Source organism: Lissotriton vulgaris, chromosome 9 (assembly GCF_964263255.1).
Source record: "Lissotriton vulgaris chromosome 9, aLisVul1.2, whole genome shotgun sequence".
Classification (NCBI taxonomy): Eukaryota; Metazoa; Chordata; class Amphibia; order Caudata; family Salamandridae; genus Lissotriton; species Lissotriton vulgaris.
Window position 1 is genome coordinate 226,615,004 of NC_141697.1, and position 22,361 is coordinate 226,637,364.

Genomic DNA, 22,361 nt, shown 5'->3' on the forward strand with positions numbered 1-22,361 from the left:
GCCCAACTCTCCAGAGGACTTCTGGACCTGCACACTATACAAGAATGACTGCCCTGCTGCTGGAGGCCTGCCTTTCTGCTTGAACCCAGGACTACAAGAGTGTCTCAGTGGTTGAGCTTCCTCAAAAGCGTCAGCGGGCGAAATGAATCGGGAGGAAGTGGTAATTTTTTTCCTTTGTTAAGGAGTAATTTTCATTAAAGGTTAGAAGTCTCAATGCTACAGCATGGTTTGAAGCTAGGGTGTGATAGGAGTTTGAAAGTTGGCCACTTTGAGGTGCAGTGGTGGAGGATAGGAGGTTGAAAATGCATGTATGTTTGGTGTTATCGATGTGGGTTTTTATTGTATGTTTTGATGATTGGTTTTGATTTTGTCTCTTGAGTATGGTGGGATTGCTAGTTCTGTGGATTGATGGGGTTCTTGAAGTGTACAGTGTATCCTAAGGTTCTTTATTGATGGTTGCCGTGTAGAAGGTGACTGTGGCTGTAGTGAAAAGGGATTTTCATGCCAAGCAGAGAGTTTTGAGTTGAACAAGCAAGAACATTGGTCTGCCTAATTTTGTTTTGTTTTCTGCATATAGGGTGTTTGGTCTTGCCGTGTACTTGGATATACCATGATGCAGAGGGTTTGAGTTTGGTGAATAAGTTCTTCTCGGAGAGAATCTATAGGGAAGCTCTTGAAGGAGCAGTATTTTTGCTTTTCACTTTTCGGTTGACCTCAATGAATTGAGGATAGAGGAGCGAGAGAAGGAGATGGTGAAGTGACCTGAACAATCGATGTGTATCGGGGACCTATAGAGAACTGAGTGTCGTGCCTGCTCGAGTGGCAGGGACGTGGTTGGCGTTTCGCTCAACAAGACTGGTTGGCAAAGTGTCGGTGAAGCTCGAAGCGCATGCGCAGAGATTGGCGCATGCGTGCTGCGAACATAAAACCCTTTCTCGCTGTCTGCAGAGCGCTTTGCGTTCCTTCCGGGTATTGAAGTCCTGATTAGCTTCCGGGTCACGGTGGTGGCGTTGCGGTCCTCGTCGGGTTCGTCTATCGGTGTTCAAGTTCTTAGCAGCTCCTGTCCGTTTCTGCCGATTCAGGTATTGAAAGTCCCAGAGCTGGTATTTAGTTCTCAGTGTGTAGCGGCGCTTGCCATTTCTTCTTAGTTCCGTTTTTACTTGCCAGATCCGAATATTGGTACTGGTGTTAAGAGTATTGTTGAATACTTGGCAGTTTCGTTGAGCCAGAGCGTTTGCTCCCTATTTTCTTTATATATTGGACTCCAGGTTCGCTGAGTTTCCTGGATTGTTTATTACTTTCTGATTACCCCCTACACAGGAAATAGAGCTGTGTTAACTTCCTCATAGAGATCCTTGGTGCAGGAGGTTACAACATTAATGTGTTACATCTTGTTACACAGAGTGTTTACAGTTCTACTACCCTATCTTATTATTATTATTATCATTAATGGAAATTTGTATACAGAGAGCGCAACTAAACTCGTAGGCATCAAGGCGCTGAAGATGGTAACCAGAGAGCTCAAATATCAACCAGCGGGGGAATTAGAGATCGGCTTCTTGGAATAACCAAGTCTTGAGTGCCTTACGGAACTGAGTGTGAGAGGAAATCACCTTGAGGTCATTAGGGTGCGTATTCCAAAGTCTGGGCGCAAGGAAGCGAAAGGACCTTCCTCCCCACCTGACCTTGGCTATACGGGGGACAGCAAGCAAGTTTTTGCTGGAAGAGCGGAGTGTTCCTCCGGGGACATAATGAGCCACCAGGGCACGAATAGCCTCCGGCCAGATTCATTTAGGGCACGATGAGTAAGGCATAAAGCCTTGAAATTAATCCTCGCCTGCATGGGAAGCCAATTCAGGTCTTTTCTGATGGTAGTGCCCGAGGAACGTTTGGGAGCACCTACAACAAACCGGGCAGCCGCATTCAGCACGGTCTGGGGGCGCTGGATGAGACCACTGCTAATGCCAAGGTAAAGGGCATTGCAATCGTCCAGTCTGGAGGCAATGACCGCTATTGCTACCTGTTTGCGTGCCTCAGGGGAGAGATAGTGAGTGATCTTTCTTAAAATCCTCAGGGCATTGCAACAGGTGGACACAGTCCTACTGATCTGCTTATCCAGAGAAAGGGAGGTGTCCAGTATCATCCAAGGTTGCGGGCAGAAAATGTCGGTATAGGACAGGCCCCAAGGACAGACGGCCACCAATCTTCTCTTGTGAAGACAACAGGAGAACCTTGACATACTCCCCTAAGGTACCTATAGATTTCTTCTAATGTAATAATCTTTACATGTAGTATAAACTTGGGTTCACATAGATTCTTATTTCATAGGGTGTTTCCAGCATTTTTTTTCCTATTTATCTCTGCATTGTGGAGTAAACAGGACATTGGTGATCTCTAAGAATACTCACACATCCTGTATATCACAGGTAGTCGCTCATCTCATTTCCCACATATGTACATGAAAGACTTATAGGATTTGATATTAACCTCCATGCTTTTTCTTTTAGGAAAAGGTTACCAGAAGATTCCCTGTCCCTCAAGCAGACAACTCTAACTACTGTATTTGAAGACTCTGTGTTTCCCCTCCTTACCTTGTTTTGTTTGCCTGTTTTCCCCACACGGGCATCACTTATTGCTACCAGTATATATAGAACTTGGGGCAGAGTGAACCGGTGAGGGGGAGCTGTGGACAGTGCTTCAATTCCATGGTGTTTCCGAGGCAACCATATTTCCCAGCTTGACAGAACGCGAAGCCTTTATATATTTGCCGCCCAAACACCATGGACGTGACGCTAGGGGATTTAGCCAACATGATGGGAAAACTTCAACTAGAAACCCAAGCATTAGCAAGTCGTTTAGATAGACTAGATAGAGACGGAGTGGGAGGAGCTTCTGGTTCACAGAATCCAGTTATACAAGTAGTCACTCCCTCACCCCCAATACCTTTAGCCCCTCCTGAAAGATTCACAGGAGACCCTACGAAATGCGCGGCATTCATAAGCCAATGCCAACTACATTTCATGTGTAAGACAACATGTTTTCCTACAGATCAAGCCAAAGTCGCTTTTATGATTTCTTATTTAGGGAGTTCAGCAGCCAATTGGGCTATCCCACTGATCGAAAGGAATGATCCTTTATTATTTGATTATGAATCATTCAAGAGCGAACTGCGCAAGCTGTTTGATAAACATTCCTTCACTCATGCCGCGGATACTGAATTACTCAACTTGCGACAGGGTACTAAAGATCTGCCTACTTATATAGCTACCTTTAACAGACTAGTGGCCGAAGCTGACTGGCCTAGGGAAAAGCGTAGTGCTTTATTTTATAAAGGACTACGTGATGAGTTAAAGGATGCCTTGGCCCATGTGGTAGATCCCCCTGATTCTTGCCCTGAATTAATTGATTTAGTGGTAAAATTAGACCACAGATTGGGGGAAAGAAGGAAGGATAAGACAAGGTTTGATTTTAACAGAACCTTCTATAGAGAAAGGAAAACAGAAACAGAGTCAGGTTCGGTACCCAGTTCTGACAGCAATGAACCCATGCAAATTGGGAGTGTTAAAGGCCCACTAAGTGAAACAGAAAAACAGAGAAGAAGGGACCAGAAATTGTGTTTATATTGTGGTAAGGCCGGGCATTTTTTAAGATATTTCCCCATTAAACCGAAACAAAGTAAGAAGTCGGAAAACTAGAGGACCCGAAGCCGAAAGACTGAGGCATCGGGTCATTCCGGATCTATAGTCTCCTCCCTCTCTCATACTCACGGCCATTTCTTTGTACCTTCTTTATTGCAATGGGAACACCATCAAATAGAAATACCCATTATGATTGACTCTGGTGCTTCGGGAAACTCTATGGACCTACACTGGGCTCAAGATTGTAACCTTACTATACTTCGCAAAGATATAGTAGAAGAAGTGTTCACCATAGATGGGAGCTCCTTAAAATCAGGTCCCATCACACATACTACCGACACCCTTATGATGACATTAACAGACCTCCATAGAGAGTCCATTCAGTTTGACCTTATTCTGTCACCTCAATTTCCGGTAGTGTTAGGTCTTCCCTGGCTAAGAGTACATAACCCGTCAATTGATTGGCAAAAGGGGACAATGCTCTTTGAATCATTATCCTGTAAAGAACACCTAGACATTAAGGGAGGCCTGAACCGGGATAGTAAGCAGGAAAGGATTAGTACCACGGTTCTCACTCAAACCCAAATAAAACCCGTTTTGAATGCTACTATTAAAGAAAATGACTTAGATGAACCAGATACCACATTACCAGAAGAGTATCTGATGTTTCAGTCAATATTTGATGCCAAAGAAGCTACATGTCTACCCCCTCATAGGGTATATGACTGCTGCATCGATTTGCAGGCAGGAGCTCGTATACCAACCAGTCGCGTTTACGCTTTAACTGAAAAAGAAAATGTGTATCTGAGAGATAACCTGGATAAAATGTTGGACCTTGGATTTATTCGTGTTTCTAGATCCCCAGCCTCATCTGCTCTCTTCTTCATTCCGAAGAGGGAAGGGGGACTGCGATGCTGTATTGATTATCGCTCCCTCAATACGGTTACCATTAAGAACAGATACCCTCTTCCACTCATCTCCTCCTTACTCGATCAAGTAAAAACCGCCAAATACTTCACGAAGTTAGATCTACGAGGGGCATATCATCTTGTACGAGTGAGAGAGAGCGATGAGTGGAAGACGGCATTTGGCACAAAGTTCGGATTATTTGAGTATCTGGTGATGCCATTCGGCTTGTGCAATGCACCATCAGCTTTTCAATACTTCATTAATGACGTTAAAGGACCTGTTGGATAAATGTGTAATTGCTTATATTGATAACTTACGAATATATTCGGCCACCTTGGAAGAACACGTCATTCATGTTCAGTCTGTTTTACAGAAACTATTGGACAACCTGCTATTTTGCAAACTAGACAAATTCTTTTTTCATAGGACAAAGGCCGCATTTTTGGGATATGTGATATCATCACAAGGGCTGGAGATGGATCCCCATAAGGTCGAAGCAGTGATACAATGGCCCTCACCTTTGACCGTTAAGGAAGTACAACGATTCATAGGATTCGCCATTTTTTATAGGCGCTTTATTAGTCATTGTGACCCCCATTACAAGGCTATTACGGAAAGGCATCCCTTTTGTGTGGTCTAATGAAACGGAAAAGGCCTTTAACACCTTAAAAAAGGCCTTCACGAGTGCTCCAATTCTCAGGCATCCTGATCAACAGAGTCCCTTTATAGTTGAAGTAGATGCGTCACAAGTTGCAGTGGGAGGTGTGCTATCCCAAGTCCATCCCGAAACAGGGGAATTACATCCAGTGGCCTTTTATTCTCACAAGCTTACCGCTCCTGAAATCAATTATGCCGTTGGGGAACGAGAACTACTTGCAATAAAGAAGGCACTTGAAGAATGGAGGCAATATCTGTTGGGTACACAATACACTGTTACTGTCATAACAGACCATAGAAATCTGCAATACCTTAAGACTACCAAGGCACTATCGATGAGGCAACTAAGATGGACCCAATTCTTTAGTGGGTATGATTTTGAAATTCACTTCAGGGCTGGCAAAAAGAATGGGAAGGCAGATGCCCTTTCTCGCATTGGTTTTGAGCCCTCTCCTTCATTAGATGATCCACCCAACATCCTAGACACCAACAGGATAATAGGGGTTATCATGACCGAAGAAAGGTTCATGAATGAAGTTAAGGAAGCTAAACAGACTCCTGACACCCTTGAGTATCTTAGATCCCAAGGCACCCAGTATACACCAGGATTGTATTACGTACATGGGAATTTGTATATTCCCACTACTCAACAGCGACAAAAGGTGTTACATTGGTGTCACACTCAGGGAACAGCCGGTCACCCAGGATATAAAAGAACAATAGAAATGGTGAAACCTTATTGTTGGTGGCCTAACCTTTCACAAGATGTACAAAATTATGTCAAGACGTGCCACGTCTGTGCCCAAGGAAAAGCATCCCATATCAAACCAGTAGGTCTTCTGTGTCCTATTCCCACGCCTCCGGGGCCATGGCAAACCGTGTCCATGAACTTCATTGTAGAGTTACCACGTACTGGCAAGGGAAATACCACCCTGTTGGTGGTGGTTGACTCATTCACCAAGACAGCCCATTTTATTCCTTTGCCAGGTCTTCCTACTTCAATGAAGTTAGCACAGGTGTTTTTACAACACATCATCAGATTGCATGGAATTCCCTTTGTTTTGATAATCGATAGGGGTACACAATTTATATCTAAGTTCTGGAGACAATTATGTAAACTGTTACAGGTGGACGTTAGTTTGTCATCCAGCCACCATCCACAGACGGATGGACAAACAGAACGCGTGAACCAAAGCCTTGAGCAGTTTGTGAGATGCCAATGTATCCAGTCTAGTCAAGATTGGGATGAAATAATTTGGTTAGCAGAATTGTCTTACAATAACAGCCATCACTTCTCTACCATGTTCACCCCTTTTTACGGCTCTCATGGGTTCCATCCACGGGTACTGCCAATACCCCTTTCAACCTCTTGTGACACCCCAGCAGTATCGGACTTGGTCCAACATTTACAAATAGTACACATTTCCATCCAAGATAATCTTGATCAAGCCAAGACACTGTACAAGAAAGGGGCGGACACACACAGAACACCTGAACCCACGTATCAGATAGGGGATAAGGTATGGTTGTCAACCAAACACATTGCATTGAGAGGGGCATGTACATTTCAGCCTAAATACATAGGTCCTTTCCCTGTATCCAAAATAGTGAACCCTGTTGCCTTGAGACTTGAACTTCCTCCATCCATGAAAATACACCCTGTTTTTCACGCATCGCTCCTGAAACCTGTTGTGCCTGGTACGTGTCTTCCATTGGCACCCACCCCTGTTGTTGTTGATGATGAAGAGGAATACGAGGTTGAGGCTATCATTGACTCCAGAAGAAGTAGGGGCAGGTTACAGTATTTGATTCATTGGAAGGGTTATGGTGTTGAGGAGCGCAGTTGGGAGCCTGCTAGCCAAATACATGCGCCGCGGCTGTTGCGTATGTTTCACAGAAGGTACTACGGAAAGCCCAAACCGGTATGAGGGTGTTTAGGTGGGGTGTACTGTCGTGCCTGCTCGAGCGGCAGGGACGTGGTTGGCATTTCGCTCGACAAGACTGGTTGGCAAAGTGTCGGTGACGCTCGAAGCACATGCGCGGAGATTGGCGCATGCGTGCTGCGAACATAAAACCCTTTCTCACTGTCTGCAGAGCGCTTCGCGTTCCTTCCGGGTATTGAAGTCCTGATTAGCTTCCGGGTCACGGTGGTGGCGTTGCGGTCCTCGTCGGGTTCGTCTATCGGTGTTCAAGTTCTTAGCAGCTCCTGTCCGTTTCTGCCGATTCAGGTATTGAAAGTCCCAGAGCTGGTATTTAGTTCTCAGTGTGTAGCGGCGCTTGCCATTTCTTCTTAGTTCCGTTTTTACTTGCCAGATCCGAATATTGATACTGGTGTTAAGAGTATTGTTGAATACTTGGCAGTTTCGTTGAGCCAGAGCTTTTGCTCCCTATTTTCTTTATATATTGGACTCCGGGTTCGCTGAGTTTCCTGGATTGTTTATTACTTTCTGATTACCCCCTACACAGGAAATAGAGCTGTGTTAACTTCCTCATAGAGATCCTTGGTGCAGGAGGTTACAACATTAATGTGTTACATCTTGTTACACAGAGTGTATACAGTTCTACTACCCCATCTTCTCTTGTGAAGACAACAGGAGAACCTTGACATACTCCCCTAAGGTACCTATAGATTTCTTCTAATGTAATATCTTTACATGTAGTATAAACTTGGGTTCACATAGATTCTTATTTCATAGGGTGTTTCCAGTATTCATTTTCCTATTTATCTCTGCATTGTGGAGTGAACAGGACATTGGTGATATCTAAGAATACTCACACATCCTGTATATCACAGGTAGTCGCTCATCTCATTTCCCACATATGTACATGAAAGACTTATAGGATTTGATATTAACCTCCATGCTTTTTCTTTTAGGAAAAGGTTACCAGAAGATTCCCTGTCCCTCAAGCAGACTACCCTAACTACTGTATTTGAAGACTCTGTGTTTCCCCTCCTTACCTTGTTTTGTTTCCCTGTTTGCCCCACACGGGCATCACTTATTGCTACCAGTATATATAGAACTTGGGGCAGAGTGAACCGGTGAGGGGGAGCTGTGGACAGTGCTTCAATTCCTTGGTGTTTCCGAGGCAACCATATTTACCAGCTTGACACTGAGGCTGTCATGATAAGTTTTAGTGTGTTACCTTTGAATGGGTAGATTTGACTATGTGCTCCTTAGTGTCAACTGTGTTTAGGGGCCTTTGGAGCAATACTATCATAGTCTTAAGTGCTTGCGTCACGGGCAGTGATTGAAATCTTAGAAGAATATAGGTGGAGCCTGTAGATCACATTGATGGGGGCGTTCCTGCATTGTGAGCATGGGAAGTGGTAGGTGTGTTGCTTGAATAGCTTGTGTAGTGTTATTTGCTTACAGTGCAGAAACACTTGTAAAGTCCTCATGTGCTTTTTAAAAAATGTTTTATTGAATTTTTCAAAAGAAGTTACAACCAAGCTGCAATCAGGAAAGTGAGCAACTTATGCCCCGCATCGAGACTGGGTAGTCATATTATCATGCCAAATAGTTTAACATTTCCTGTCATTCTACAGCCAATAAACAAATAGAAATAAACAAAAGAAAACCAATACAGTGGAGCAGTTATTGCACTAGCGTCTTATTCAACCTTCATCGCATAGTAATGATCTTAACAATTTAGATAACATCCCTACCATCAGCCTTTGAGAAGTGTCCAACGTATGGACAATACCAAAGCATTTCCCGGATCCCCGTTCTATCAATATATACTCACTTCCTTCAATCAGTGACATCAGCGTCATTAAGTATCTGCGGAGTGGGATTGTGAATAGCTTTTAAGAGGCTGCCAAATAACACAGGGACGTGAGATGGCGGGAAGAAGTGTGCCGTAAATGTCGCTCATAGTGTCACAATAAGTAAGGTCTCGGATCCATGCCTGTGCTGACGGTGTTTGCGCCCTGTCCCAATGCAGTGAAACTTGTTGCTTAGCTATCAGTAAAGCAATAGCGTTAAAGCGCCTAATGCTTCTCTCGAATGGTTTAACATATCCCAAGAGGGCTGTCAGCAGCTCAGGGGGTATTGTGTGTTCTATCATGACAGACGGGCGTCGGAAAACAGCTATCCTATATGTATTTACTGGGGCACAAGTCCAAGTTAAATGGAAAAAAATCTGCTTCAAGAGGGCCGCCGGCCCGCATCTCATACAGGCACTAGACGCTGCGGGGTTCATTTTGGCCATCAATTTAGGAGTAACGTAAATCCTATTCAGATATTTAAAATGTAACCGTTTGTGCTTGTAATTGCTTGAGACGTATCGCATCTGCGAGCAGCAGTAACTCCATTTGTCATCAGTTATGCTAACATCCAAATCCTGTTCCCAGGATGTGCACGCTTTAGTACCCACAGTCGGGCGAAGGGAGAGAGACAAGTGGTATATACGAGAAACCAAATAGGCGCTATCAAGAGAGGTTATAAGCTGTGTGAGAGGTGGGAAATCGACCGGTTCGGATGATAAATCAGGCAAAATGTTTAATAGGGAACTGCGAATTCTATGCAGCAAGAAGGTGTTTATATATGTGTTGACGCCTCATTCGGCCAATTCCGTTGTCGAGCATGGTCTGGAATTGTGGAACAGATCGCCTTATTTCAAGAGCCTATTCTTAAGTTGCGTTTTCTTCATGAGTGTTTCTAAAGTCGGGGGTATTGCCGGGTTATCGGCCAGCGGTATATAAGGGGAGTTTGGAGATGTGTAGTTCCGGTATTTCCGCAATATAGCCAATGCCCAACAGGTAGTGGGGACCGTTTGAATCTCTGTGGGGACGCGAGGGAGACCCAGGGGTAGGAACATAGACAGTAATTGCCGGTAAATCTGTGATCTGTCAGGTTTAAGATACTGTAGTCGAGCATCCGGGTGGTACCAATAGCACGAAAGTGGGTTGGGGCAACCAAGTAATAAAGATAAAAATCTGCGACACCGAAACCACCTCATTCAATTGGCATGGTTAGTTTAGCCCAGTTCACTCTCGGTTGTTTGCCTGCCCAAACTAGCCGTATTAAAAGCGACCCGAGTGTATTAAAAAAAGGCCTTTGTTTTTTTTTTTATAAATCGTTTTATTAATTTTAAAAAGGCAATAACAAGAAGAACGTATCAGGTGCAATGCAATCAGGTACATACACTCATCATACCATTGTAAAATCAGGATAGTAGCAACATAGGACACAGGATGCGGAGACTCAACACTCCTAGACAATCAGAATTATGAAATTAACGGGGATCGCCCTCTCTAAGGGTGCTGCCCTTCGGTCCCGCCGCTCAGAAAATCAGGATAATTAAGCTCGTTATGCCTCTCTATACTGAGATCCTGAACAGGATACATTACAGTCCTTGTATGTAGAAGATACACAAATCAAACTAATGATGCTAGCATTATCACCGTAATACTGAAAAAGGGGTCAGGATAATGAAAAAAATAAGAAAATAAACAAAAACGCAAGCGCGCAACACCTCACCCCCACCCTGCACCCCTGCATGTAGCTTACGCCAAACCCCAACTAGCAGTGTGCCTGTCGCCCCATCTAAACTAGAATAACCATAATAAGAAATGGAGGTGGGCCTTTGTACAGGCTCCCGGCCTGTCCCCTCCCGCTAACTCCGAGCCACCCCCTAGATAAGGATATTTAACGGTTACACAATCAAGCTAAGAACGGGGGATTCATTACTCGCCTACAACGCCTCCTGGTATCAACATTATATAGTGAGTCTCACACAGCCACCACTCGAACAAATGTCTTGAAGGATAAGCCGTTCTCAGCCCTGCCCAGTTCGGTTAGGCACACGAATGGTCTTCAGCCAAACAGCCGCCATCTTAAAAGAGTCAAAAATCCAGAAGTGTCCGCTTGGCCGTACACAGGAGCGACCCGGAAACATCAGGGCATATTCAATCACATTATCACTGGGTCCCTTCCACGTCGTTAAGAACTCCTGATGTTGTTTCAAGTCCCGTTTCACTGAGTTCGAAAAAAGCGAGAGTGCCACCTTGTCAAACCACTCCTGAGTCCTCGCATGAGCCCTCAGATATACTTTACGGCGTGATTTTCTCTCCGTCAATGTCAATACTGAACATGCCATCACAACAGGGACTTCCGATACATAGCCATTCGCCGATTTGCAGATCAGAGTCTCACTCCCCTCTCGCTGTATAGGGTTGATGGCATTGAATAAACCAGTTGCTGTGGACGCCGTCACTCTCACAATATCTTGAAATTGAACACCAGCTGCCCTCATATGCACCATCTCGAAAGCAACAGCATCCAATTTGTGTTCCAGAGCTTGGGCTCTCCGGTGCAGGGAAAGGTGAAGACCACCCACAGCCGCCATTAGAGCTGCAAGCGTAGATTCAACCCTGGCCGTCGCTGATTGTCCCCCCTCGTTGGCGACATTTTGGTCTGGTGTCGAGAACCCCTTAGTTAGGATATGTCGTCCCAAGATATCCGTGCAACTTTTCCTGAACCCCTTGGAGGGTTGGGTTCGAATCCTACGCAGGTCTATATTGGGTGTCATGTCATACATTTCCGCCATAGTCGGTCCCTCGGGCCCGTAGGGATAGATCCACTAGAGTTAAAGAGGATATTCTGGAGCTGGCGTCAATATGTGACCGCAACCGTCGGGTCACCTTTCCGACAATTTCCAGGCCGTTCACGATATTGGCTCCGTCAATTAATACCCAACTTGCATCCGCAGTGTCTGTGGGGTGTTCCTTCGCAGCGCCAATCTATTCAGATGTTCAATGCGGAGATCGGACAAAGACTTGTTATGTTATGTTATACATATTTTTATGGCGCGCAGCTGCCCCAGCAAAGGGGCGTCCCGGCGCTTTTGAACAGGCAAATAAACACATAACACTACACAGACTGCAGGACCAAGGCAAAAGAGGGAGAGAGACTAAGAAACACTAAGGAACAAGTAAGTTTTAATGACCCTCCTAAATACGAACAAATCGTCAAGTGCACAGATGTGGGGCGGAAGAGAATTCCAGAGTTTAGCAGCCATGACCCGGAAGGACCGCCCTCCAGCTCTACACAGCTTGAACCGAGGCACTACCACCAGATTTTGACAAGCAGACCTCAGGGAGCGAAGAGGAACATAGGGAATGAGAAGATTCTCAAGAATCTGAGGAGAGGACAACTTGAGGATCTTAAAGGAAAGACAAAGAGTCTTAAAGTCAATCCTTTGCGCCATAGGCAGCCAGGGAAGAGTCCGAATAGTTGCTCTCACAGAGCAAAACCTCGGTAACCCCACCAGGGCTCTGGCCGCAGCATTCTGGACGCGCTGCAACCGGGCGATTTCCGCCTGGTTCGCCCCTAAGAGGAGCGAACTGGCGTAATCGAGCCGAGATAGAATAGTGGCCTGGATGATCAACTGCCTGGTAGGGGCGTCAAAGAACTTCAGAATGGGTCTAAGCAGGTGGCAGCAACTTTTTTTGAATGGGCACAGAAACTAAGGCCAGAGTCTAACCAAACCCCTAAGTTTTTTACCTCCGATACCGGAGTAGGCGTAACACCTAAGTCTGGAGGCCACCACTCATCACTCTACATGTTGCTGTGCTTACCAACGACCAGTATCTCAGTCTTCTTGGCATTCAGCTGAAGACGGTTGGCTGTCATCCAGCCAGCCACCGCCAGGAGACCCGCTCTGAACCTGGGGGCATCAAGGTCGGACTTCCCACTCAAAACAACCGCCAGCTGCGTATCGTCAGCGTAGGAGACCATAGTCAAACCCCACTGCTTGGCGACCGCAGCCAGCGGCTGGACATAAAGATTGAACAGTGTGGGACTTAATGCCGACCCCTGAGGCACTCCCAGTTCTAACGGATAGAATTTGGACTCAAAAGGTGGAATGGCGACTCGGAATGAACGATTTCCCAAGAAAGACTGGAACCATTTTAGTGCCATGCCAGAGACACTAGCTTCTCTTAGACGTTGCACCAATATCGTGTGCGAGACCGTGTCGAATGCGGCACTGAGGTCGAGTAACACCAGTGCCGCTGTTTGACCGGAATCGAGCACGGCCCACAGGTGTTCCGTCATCGAGAGAAGGGCAGTCTCAGTGCTGTGGCCGGCACGAAAACCATTCAGGGAAGGGTCTAAAATATTAGCCCTCTGGAGATACTCAGAGAGGAGAACATTAACATGAGCCTCGGCTACTTTCGCAGCCCATGGAAGAAGTGAAATCGGACGATAGTTCTCCAACTTGAGGGGATCCAGCGTAGGCTTCTTGAGGATATGGGTGACTACCGCCTGCTTCCATTTAATCGGGACTGTACCTGAAGACAGTGACAAGTTGTTTAAATGACGCATTGGAGGAAGACAGAGAGTCGATGCTTCTCTGAATTGCGCCGGTCTGAGGGGGTCAGCAGGAGAGCCCGATTTTATCTTAGTGACTAACCTATCAAACACCTCCACTGACATAGCAGGGAGGGAGGGGAGGGCCCCGGAAGTGTTGACACTGAGCTTCGGCGTCTCACAAGGGGAAGGAGTATTAGTAAAAGAGCAATAAATCGCCTGGACCTTCTCAAGGAAGAAAGCCGCTATGTCTTCACAGTGAGACACCGAGCAGATTTCCGCTGCGGGAGCTCTTTTGGCAGTCAGATCCTTAAGGACCTTAAAGATCAACTTCGAGGGATTTGGGCTGCTCTTAAACTCTTGAGAGTAGTAAGCTGCACGGGCCCTACATATAGCTCTATGGTAGCTTTTAACCTTAGAGAGATACAATGTTTTTTCCCTGCCTCATAAGACTTGCGCCTGTTCCTTTCTGCTTGCTTACAAGCTTTCTTTAAAAGCAGAAGAGTACCATCATACAATGGACTAGGTTCCAAAGAGCGAACTCTACTCCAGGTAGCGGGAATCAGAGAATCAAGGGCCCCAGTGATCCAATTACAGAGGAGATCATACCCCGATTCGACATCAGTGAACTGACCAGGCGGGTTTTCCTCAAGCAGACGATGAAAGTCTTCTAGCTTAAGTTTTTTCCAGGGGCGCTTTAAAACAACTCTGTCAAGAAGTTTGAAAGGCAGATCCTTGATACTAATGTGCAATTTCACGAGAAAGTGGTTGGACCATGCCACTGGGATTGGCTGCAACACCTTTGCCCCAGTCAGGTTCGTAAAAATAGGATCTAATATGTGTCCACCCACATGCGTGGGGTAAATAACCAGCTGACTTAGCTGCAGTGCCTCTAAGTCTGCAAGAGTGCTACTTATAGTCGAATTCTGGCTGAGATCAAAATGGAGATTAAGATCTCCAATAACACAAAAATTTGCAGAGCCCATTGCGAGCAAGCTCACTGTTTCAGGGAGAGCCCTTCTAAAGGCAGTATCATTGCCTGGGGGTCGATAGATCAATAATCCGGACAAAGTAAAGTGGTGGCTGACCGTAATACGGAAGTACGCACTTTCACAGCCATCCATATTCTGTACCTTCCAGATACAAGGATAACAGGATTTAACAATCACGGCAATCCCCCCGCCTCTGGAGTTACGATTGTGAGTATAGATAGAGTATTCTGTAGGCAAAGCAAGATTTACTACAGCCGTGGCCTCGTCCTGTAGCCATGTTTCCGTCATGAAAAAAATATCCGAAGTCTCCTCCGTGATAAGGTCATGGATCGCAGAATGGTGCTTGGCCAAGGACCTAACATTAAGATTCCAGATAACAAGATCTTTAGGGGTAGGAGAGATAGTATGTGGAGCTGCAACCGGGGAAGATTCAATAGAAGCTACAGTTGGGATTGGCTTCATAAGTGAAAAATTATGACACACACACTGATAAGGACCGGAGAGTGGATCTATAAACTCAACGGCACAGTGTGAAAACATATGCCGGAAACTCAACAGTTCCTTCCTGGAATACATACCTCCACTTCCGTTCCGGTGGAACGGCTCCTCCCGAACTCCTATGGCCGATGTTATTCAACTAAGTGCCGGCTAGATTTCTACTCGAGGCCCCGGCTTCAGAGCTGATGTAGGCCGCAAACTTCAAGACGATGTTTCTCCGTTCTCGAAGCCGATGGAACTTTCGGGGTCTCACGGTGCGGCGTTATTCCGTTTTATCTTCACGGGAGCGTTGCATAGGCACAGGATATCTAGCAGGATCTTGTAGCAGTATGAGGAGGTCTGTGGAGCCGGGAGCCTAAGCGGCCACCTTGGTCGCCAGCTTGGCTCCTCAAAAAAAAAAAAGTCCATTGTTAAAGACGGGGATATTTAAAAAAAGGTACAGAAAACGTGGAAGTACTACCATCCTAATAATAGCAATTTGTCCTGCAATAGAAAGCGGGAGTTTCGTCCACTTAAGAATTTGCAATTCGAGCCGGTCATTCACAGGTCCATAGTTCAGCTGGACCATCTCAGAAGAGTCGCAGTGTAGATAAACAACCAGATACCTGGGAGGTTCAGTGCACCACAGCAGAGGGAATTCAGATCCCATGGAAGACTACCCGGGGGTCAAGGTAAATATTTCAGGATTGGTCCAGTTAATGACCAAGCCTGAATGCACTCCAAATCGAACTACTTCCTGTAAAAGAGGGGGCAAATTCTCCTCAGGACGGCGCACAAACAACATCACGTCGTCTGCATAAAAGGATGCAATGAGTGGGCCTGTATGGAGTTGCAATCCGCGGTGTAGATGCCGTTCTTGAATATGACGGGCAAGTGGAACCATAGCAATTATGAATAATAGGGGTAAGAGCGGACACCCCTGCCTGGTACCCCGAGTCAAGCCAAATTGTGGTGTGATCAGTCCATTTATTTTAAGTAGAGCAACAGGAGAGGAATATAATAAGCAAACTACGTTTAAAAAGTCATTAGGAAGTCCCAGTTTTTGCTTAACTGCGCTTAAAAAAGGCTATTCCTAAGAATCGAAGGCCTTTTCGGCATCTAGCATCACCGTGACCACTAGTAAGGTAGGCTCCATTTGATTTATTACGAAAAAATTGCGCGGAAGTTGTGTCGTGGCCGACCCGGTATAAACCCAGCCTGAAAAGGGCATAGTGTGGTGTCAATGAGCAATGACAATCGATAATTTTATAATCATGTTTTAATAGCAAGAGTGGCCTATAGGATTGCCATTTCTGGGGAGACTTGCCCGGTTTAAGCAGTAATGTAATAATTGCCTCACGCATTGTCGGTGAGAGGGACCCACTCTGCAATGCTTCGTCATACACTTCCAGCAGGCGGGAGCTAGTTCATGTTGGTAAGCTTTGTATATTCCATCGAGCGCGAGGCCTATTGCTGGCCAGTAATCCACTGATACAACAAGGCAGCCAAAAACAAGGGAAGAAAGGACGTTGGGCAAGGAGGGCACTGTTATGTCAGATCAGCAGCAGAATGCGGTGTGCCCCCTAAAATTTACATTGCACAATGGGGCAGCATGCACACTTGCAGTGGGGGAAGGCCATGGTATGGTATGGGGGGTATAGCTTATGTAAATTAGCAGCGCCACCTTCAGTCCCGCATAGCCAGGCCCTTACCACCCTCAAGAGGCAGGAACTGGGCCGTTTCCGACTCCACCACGGTACATTGCATTCCCTGGAACCATCAAGGGAGTGGTATCAATGCAGGTACTAAGAGAACCTGATCACTGGTGGTGTTCCACCCCTCCTCACCATGCCGATTTCGAGCCAGAGGTCTTCAGCGTTTCCGCGCGTTTCAAGCGCCGCCCTTAGACTCACCTGAATCCCCTGTCGACTCAGGACCTCCGAGGGCCGCGTCGGGCTCTGAATCGCCACGCTCTGATCTTGTGGTTACCAGCCCCTCCAGGCTCTGCTCTTAAAACCAGAGCCTTCGTCACATCGTCAGTAGCTCCCTCGTGGTGCGGATGTTCAATTTTAGCGCAGATGTTAGCCAGCTGGTGGCATTTGCAGCATGATGTCCCAAGAGCTTTGGAGTTAGGCGGTCATCTTAGTCGCCAGCTTGGCCACATCCCCCTCTCCTAAGCTTTTAATGTTGTAGTCTCCAGTGTTAAGGACAAATATGATGTGTGAGCTAGGTTTCTGTGATGGAGAAATAGTTTAGGTTCTGATTGTAAGGATGTCAGCTATGTCAGGTGCATGGATCTTTGAAGAGTGTGTTGTGATGAGCATGAATTGAAGCGCTTTACTGTTGATGGTGTGTATATGATTGTAAATGGGATGTAGAACAATGATTTCACTTGACGCAGACTGCAGATTAACGAGCACTGTCTGCTAAAGATGGGTTCTGGCTCTGTCCTGGCTGCTGGACCTTGGATTGGCCCAATTTACAGTTCACTTGGATGGGAAGGGAGCCTAGGGAATTCACATTTTTGGGCTGCCTTTGCCTGAGGTTGTAGTATGATGCGAGCAAGTTATTGCGGGTAATTGAGGAAAAAGTCCTTGCTGCTTGGTCTTGTTGTATGAAAGCTGAGGAGTGTTGGGAAGGAAGCTTAGTATAAGCTGATTGGCTACTTCTGTGGCTGATGGTAGGGCCATTTCTGGCTCAGAGATGAGCACTGTGGCCTCCAAGTACAAAGAGGTACTTAATAACAGTTTACCTTAAGTTTCCAAAGTGAATTGTTGTCTTCAGATAAGTGTCTATATACTTCGAATACTACTGTATGTACAAAGTGGTTCACCTTGACATGCCCAAATACCTAGTAGGAGGCTCACAATATCTTCATAGGAAGGGGAGTTTTGGCAGAAAATCCTTCTAATTAAGAAGCCTCAAACCCTGAGACATTCCTTCTCCAGGAGTGCTGCAAGATTACGAATCTCCCTAGTACCAGAGAAGTTATGTGCCTGTGTCCTCCTATCTCTCCCAAAATACTTGAACGCTCTTGTTTTGGAGGTACGTCACTGAGGTTGGAGGTGTAGCTCACTTTCCCTACTCTATACAAAGTTGAATAACCAGTTCCCTTACCTTATCCTCTATTATTTCCTCCCCATACTTCCACTAGTTGTGGTCACCAACTGTGGCTCACTGGTCACCTTTTCCCTCCTTTCGTCTCCTAGTCCAGATGCAGGGGTTTGATGTTGACTGTAAGGTGGAACATGGGGGCTTGTGATGCCAACTCTGGGTACAGAGCTACAGACCTGGCTCCTGCATACCCTTAGTCAATTTCTCAAGTCACTCCGCAGATGAGCATGCCTGTCTGAACCTTTTTCTTAAAACCATGCACATGCATGGCCCTACCTGTCCTCTCCTGCCATCTGATAAGACTTGAACCAATCACGGTTCTTATATTGGAACATTCTGAAACTTAGCCTCACTCAGATTCAAATCCTTTGACTCGTTGTATACCTGTTACCCTATCCTACTTGATTGTGAAAGCAATAATGCAGTGTTAAGAGACCATGTCTCAATACTTGCCATTCTGCTCAGTTATATCTACCCTCTATCATGTAGCTGTCACTAACTAACTGGATTCTGTCAGAAAGATATTTTTTGGTTCCTCATCTGCTCCAGCCGCTTGTCTGTTAAAAAATGTATTCATCATTACCCAACTCCTGTGCAAACGTTCATAACGTCTTCGGGTCTCCCTCAAAATCTTCATTGAAAGATTATTTATGTTTAGATGTTCTTTGTTTTGTATTCTGCATGCATATTATTTACCTGCACAGCACTGTGATACCCTTTGGTACCTGGTTCATGCTAGAGAAAACTGCATATCTAAATATTACTGACTGTGTGATCTTTGATTTTTTTTATAGCGGATACATGGTGATGGGAGACTCCTTCAACACTTCATTATTCAAGCAAACATTTCAAAGAGTTTTTACGAAAGATGTACAAGCAAATTTCAAAATGGCTTTTGAGGGCACTTTGGAAATAAAGGTAAGGAACAAAACATGATAAGCGTGTGTGTATCTTTCTCTTTTCCATTTACCCCACTTTAGATTATGGCTTAAATATGTTCTGGAGTAGATTAGGATAAAAGAGACCTCTCCTGTGTGTATTCCATGATGAATGAACACAGTCTGCCAAAATTCAGGATTGTAAACGTGGGCCAAACTTTGTCAGAGCCAGTTCATTCTATTGAATGCTTTCTCCGAATCCAAAGACAGGAGGAGCATTCATTTACCTTTCCGTCGTGGGCCGTTCAAAAGCACTAAGTGCTAATCTAATGTTGTCCCTGGTCTTCATATGCCTAATGAAGCCACTCTGGAGTGGGGGTATAAGCGTGGGCCATCCCCCAGCAAAGTGATTCGCTTGAATCTTAGTGAAGATCTTGACGTCACTGTTAAACAGCACAATTGGTCTATATGACCTGCATTGGTCAGGGATTTGGATGGTTTTAAATCGTTGACGAAGTAACTGAGCCAGTGTCCAGGAAATAATTAAATACTTTTGTTGGTCCATCTCTGCCACAGTCCTGTTCGGCTAATCATTTTAGCTTAGCGACCAATCTTATTGTTGTTTAACTTGTTTTCCTTTTCAGGGCGACAGATGCTTCATGTTCAGAAGTGTAGGGTGGGGGGAGATAGGGGGCAAAGGTGGGGGGGGAGACCGTTGTCTCCAGTTCGTTTGTTGTTTTTACCCACCCACGAGCCGCTGTTCTCTGTTCCTTTTGGTAGCCACACATGCATGCATACACACCACTGGCGACGACACAAGACTCACCTTGACGCACACCTCCTGCCCAGAAGCCCCGGCTTAGGGATTAGGTTCACATCGGGACAAGGCAAGGCCTGCGCTTGCACCTCCTCTTCCCGATACCATTCACCATGATGGCGTCCACCCTACCTAGGCCCCTCCACGTTCTTTCGTGGAATCTCAATGGCCTACTGGACCGTATAAGACACACTGGTGTCCTTCGAAGCGCCCACCAGTACTCACCAGATATCCTGTTCCTGCAGGAAACGCACCTTCTATGCTCAGTGTAATTTCCTCACCTGATGTGGGTTTGACAGGGTCTGGCACTCTGGGTTCACTCTGGGTTCCCGTGGGGTGGCCATTCTACTTCGGAAAGGGCTGCCATTCACCCTGACACAAGCGGACACAGCTGCACAAGGCTGCTATGTGGCCCTGACGGGTAGGATTGAGGTACACCCCATTAATCTCCTATGCGCATACATTCCTTCCGCCGTCACGGCCCCTGCCCTCCGCTGCCTCACACTGGTGCTTTCCTCCTTCCCACAAGGCCTGATGGTGATAGGAGGTGACTTCAACGCCGTCTTCCAGCTCTCACGTGACACGACGGGTACCCCATTGGCGGCCCGCCTTGCCTCTGCAAAATGCCTATCTGACTGGTCCTCGGCCCTGGGTCTCTGTGATGCCTGGCGAGTGTGTGGAATCCCCGCAAGGTCCTGTATACCCACACATCGGCGGCTCACCGCACCCACTCTCGTATTGACCTGTTTCTACTATCTGCCGTGGACTGTCAATTGATATCTGGGTCCACAGTCTTTCCCAGGGGTATCTCAGACCACACCCCCGTCTCCCTTTGTCTCGGACAACCCCCCGGCGGCGTCCCGCACAGTATGGACGCCTCCTAGTTGAGGCAGCTGTTCGCGCTTTATAAATACTAGTATTATTATTATTATTATGGCGAATGAATGCCTGGTTCCTTCAGGACGCAGACTTCGCGGAGTCCCTCGGGCAGGAACTGCAGCACTATTTTCTGACGAATGCGGGCTTGGTCCCCTCGCCGGGCACGCTGTGGGAGGCCAGCAAGGTTGTGATGCGCGTGATGGCTAGGGGTCTGTCCATGCAAAACGACTGGAAAAATCTGCCCGACTCACCCAGCTGGAGACCCAGGCGGCGCAGCCGGAGGATGCCCAGGCTATTAACGATAACGATGACCCCGCCCGACAGCTTACACTGATCCGCAAAGAAATTTCCCAGATCCCGCTGGAGTCCGCTAAAATGCTCTGGCACTCATCGGTTGCGGGTGTGTACAGTTGGGGGAATAAGAAAGGCAAACTTCTCCATAATCTGGTGTCCTACCCTAGAGCCAATCGCATTATTCCCGAGATTCTGGATGGAACTGAAGCCCATCACACTTCCTCCCAAGACATTGCCCAGACGTTTGTGGGCTAATACGCAGCCCTTTACGCAGCCCACCCTCCCCAGACCTCACTGGCGGCTTTGTGACCGAGACTGGGACTCAGCTGACTTGCCTCTCCCAGACAGACTCCGAGTCCCTAGACCGGCTTTTCACCCTGGTAGAAATACACGGGCTATCTCACTGTTGCGCTCCGGCAAAACGCCCGGGCCCGACAGTTATCCCCAAGAATACTACGCGGCCTACCGAGAGACGTTGTTCCCGCACATACAAGACCTGTTTAAGCACATATTTGAAGTGGGGTCCTTCCCACCAGAGACTGATGTGGCCACTATCGTAGTCCTCCCACAGACGCAGCCGCCCTCCCTTGTGTGTACGGACTACCATATCATCTACCTGATCAATACGGATGTAAAACTCTTCACTACTGTGGTAGACCAACGGCTACGTCCCCACTTACAAGAACTGGTGCACCCCGATCAGTGCGGCTTCATGCCTGCCCGTGGAACCCGGCACTGCATACGCCGTCTCCATCTCACCCTTGCACATCGCCATCTCCTCACCCCGAATCTTGCACTGCTTTTCATAGACATTGAAAAAGCATTTGATACAGTGGACTGGGGCTACCTGGGGGCTTGTTGGAGAGGATGGGCTTCGGCATCCCTTTCCGACGCCTCATCCGGGTCCTTTACTCTACCCCAAGGGCAAGGGTCCTCATCAAGGGCGTGGTTTCGGAGGCGTTCCCTAACCGGAGGGGCACCCGCCAAGGCTGCCCGCTCTCGCCGCTCCTATTCGCTGTAACAATGGAACCCCTGGCTTCCCTCATCCGTCAAGACCCCCTCATCCGCGGCTGGGCCTGGGATCCGCACCAGATAGACAAAATTGCCCTGTACGCCAATGACGTCCTCCTTTTCCTGGCAGACCCGGAGAGCTCTGGCTCGCGATGTCTAGATGCCCTTTCGGCTTTTGAACGGGTCTCTGGCCTCAGGCTCAATCCGGCGAAGTCCACCCTAGTTCCCTTGCACTCTTCCCGGGCGTGTTTCAACTGGCAAACGACCATTCCCCTGCAGAGGCAATCCGTCAAGTACCTGGGGGTGTGGGTAGCCCTCCTCCCGGTGCTCGAGTGGGCCATGAACATCACGCCCCTGGTCACTAAGGCCAAGGCGAACCT

At 46.9% G+C, this 22,361-nt stretch overlaps 1 protein-coding gene across 1 annotated transcript in view; it reads left to right on the plus strand.

Annotated features, from left to right (window-relative positions):
* The window catches only part of SEC23A (SEC23 homolog A, COPII component), a 981,910-nt gene that overhangs the window by 290,181 nt on the left and 669,368 nt on the right, over positions 1-22,361 (plus strand). The window contains exon 10 of the mRNA XM_086937358.1: positions 18,897-19,020. Coding sequence (XP_086793484.1) covers positions 18,897-19,020 — 124 coding nt within the window. The remainder of the gene's footprint in view (positions 1-18,896; positions 19,021-22,361) is intronic.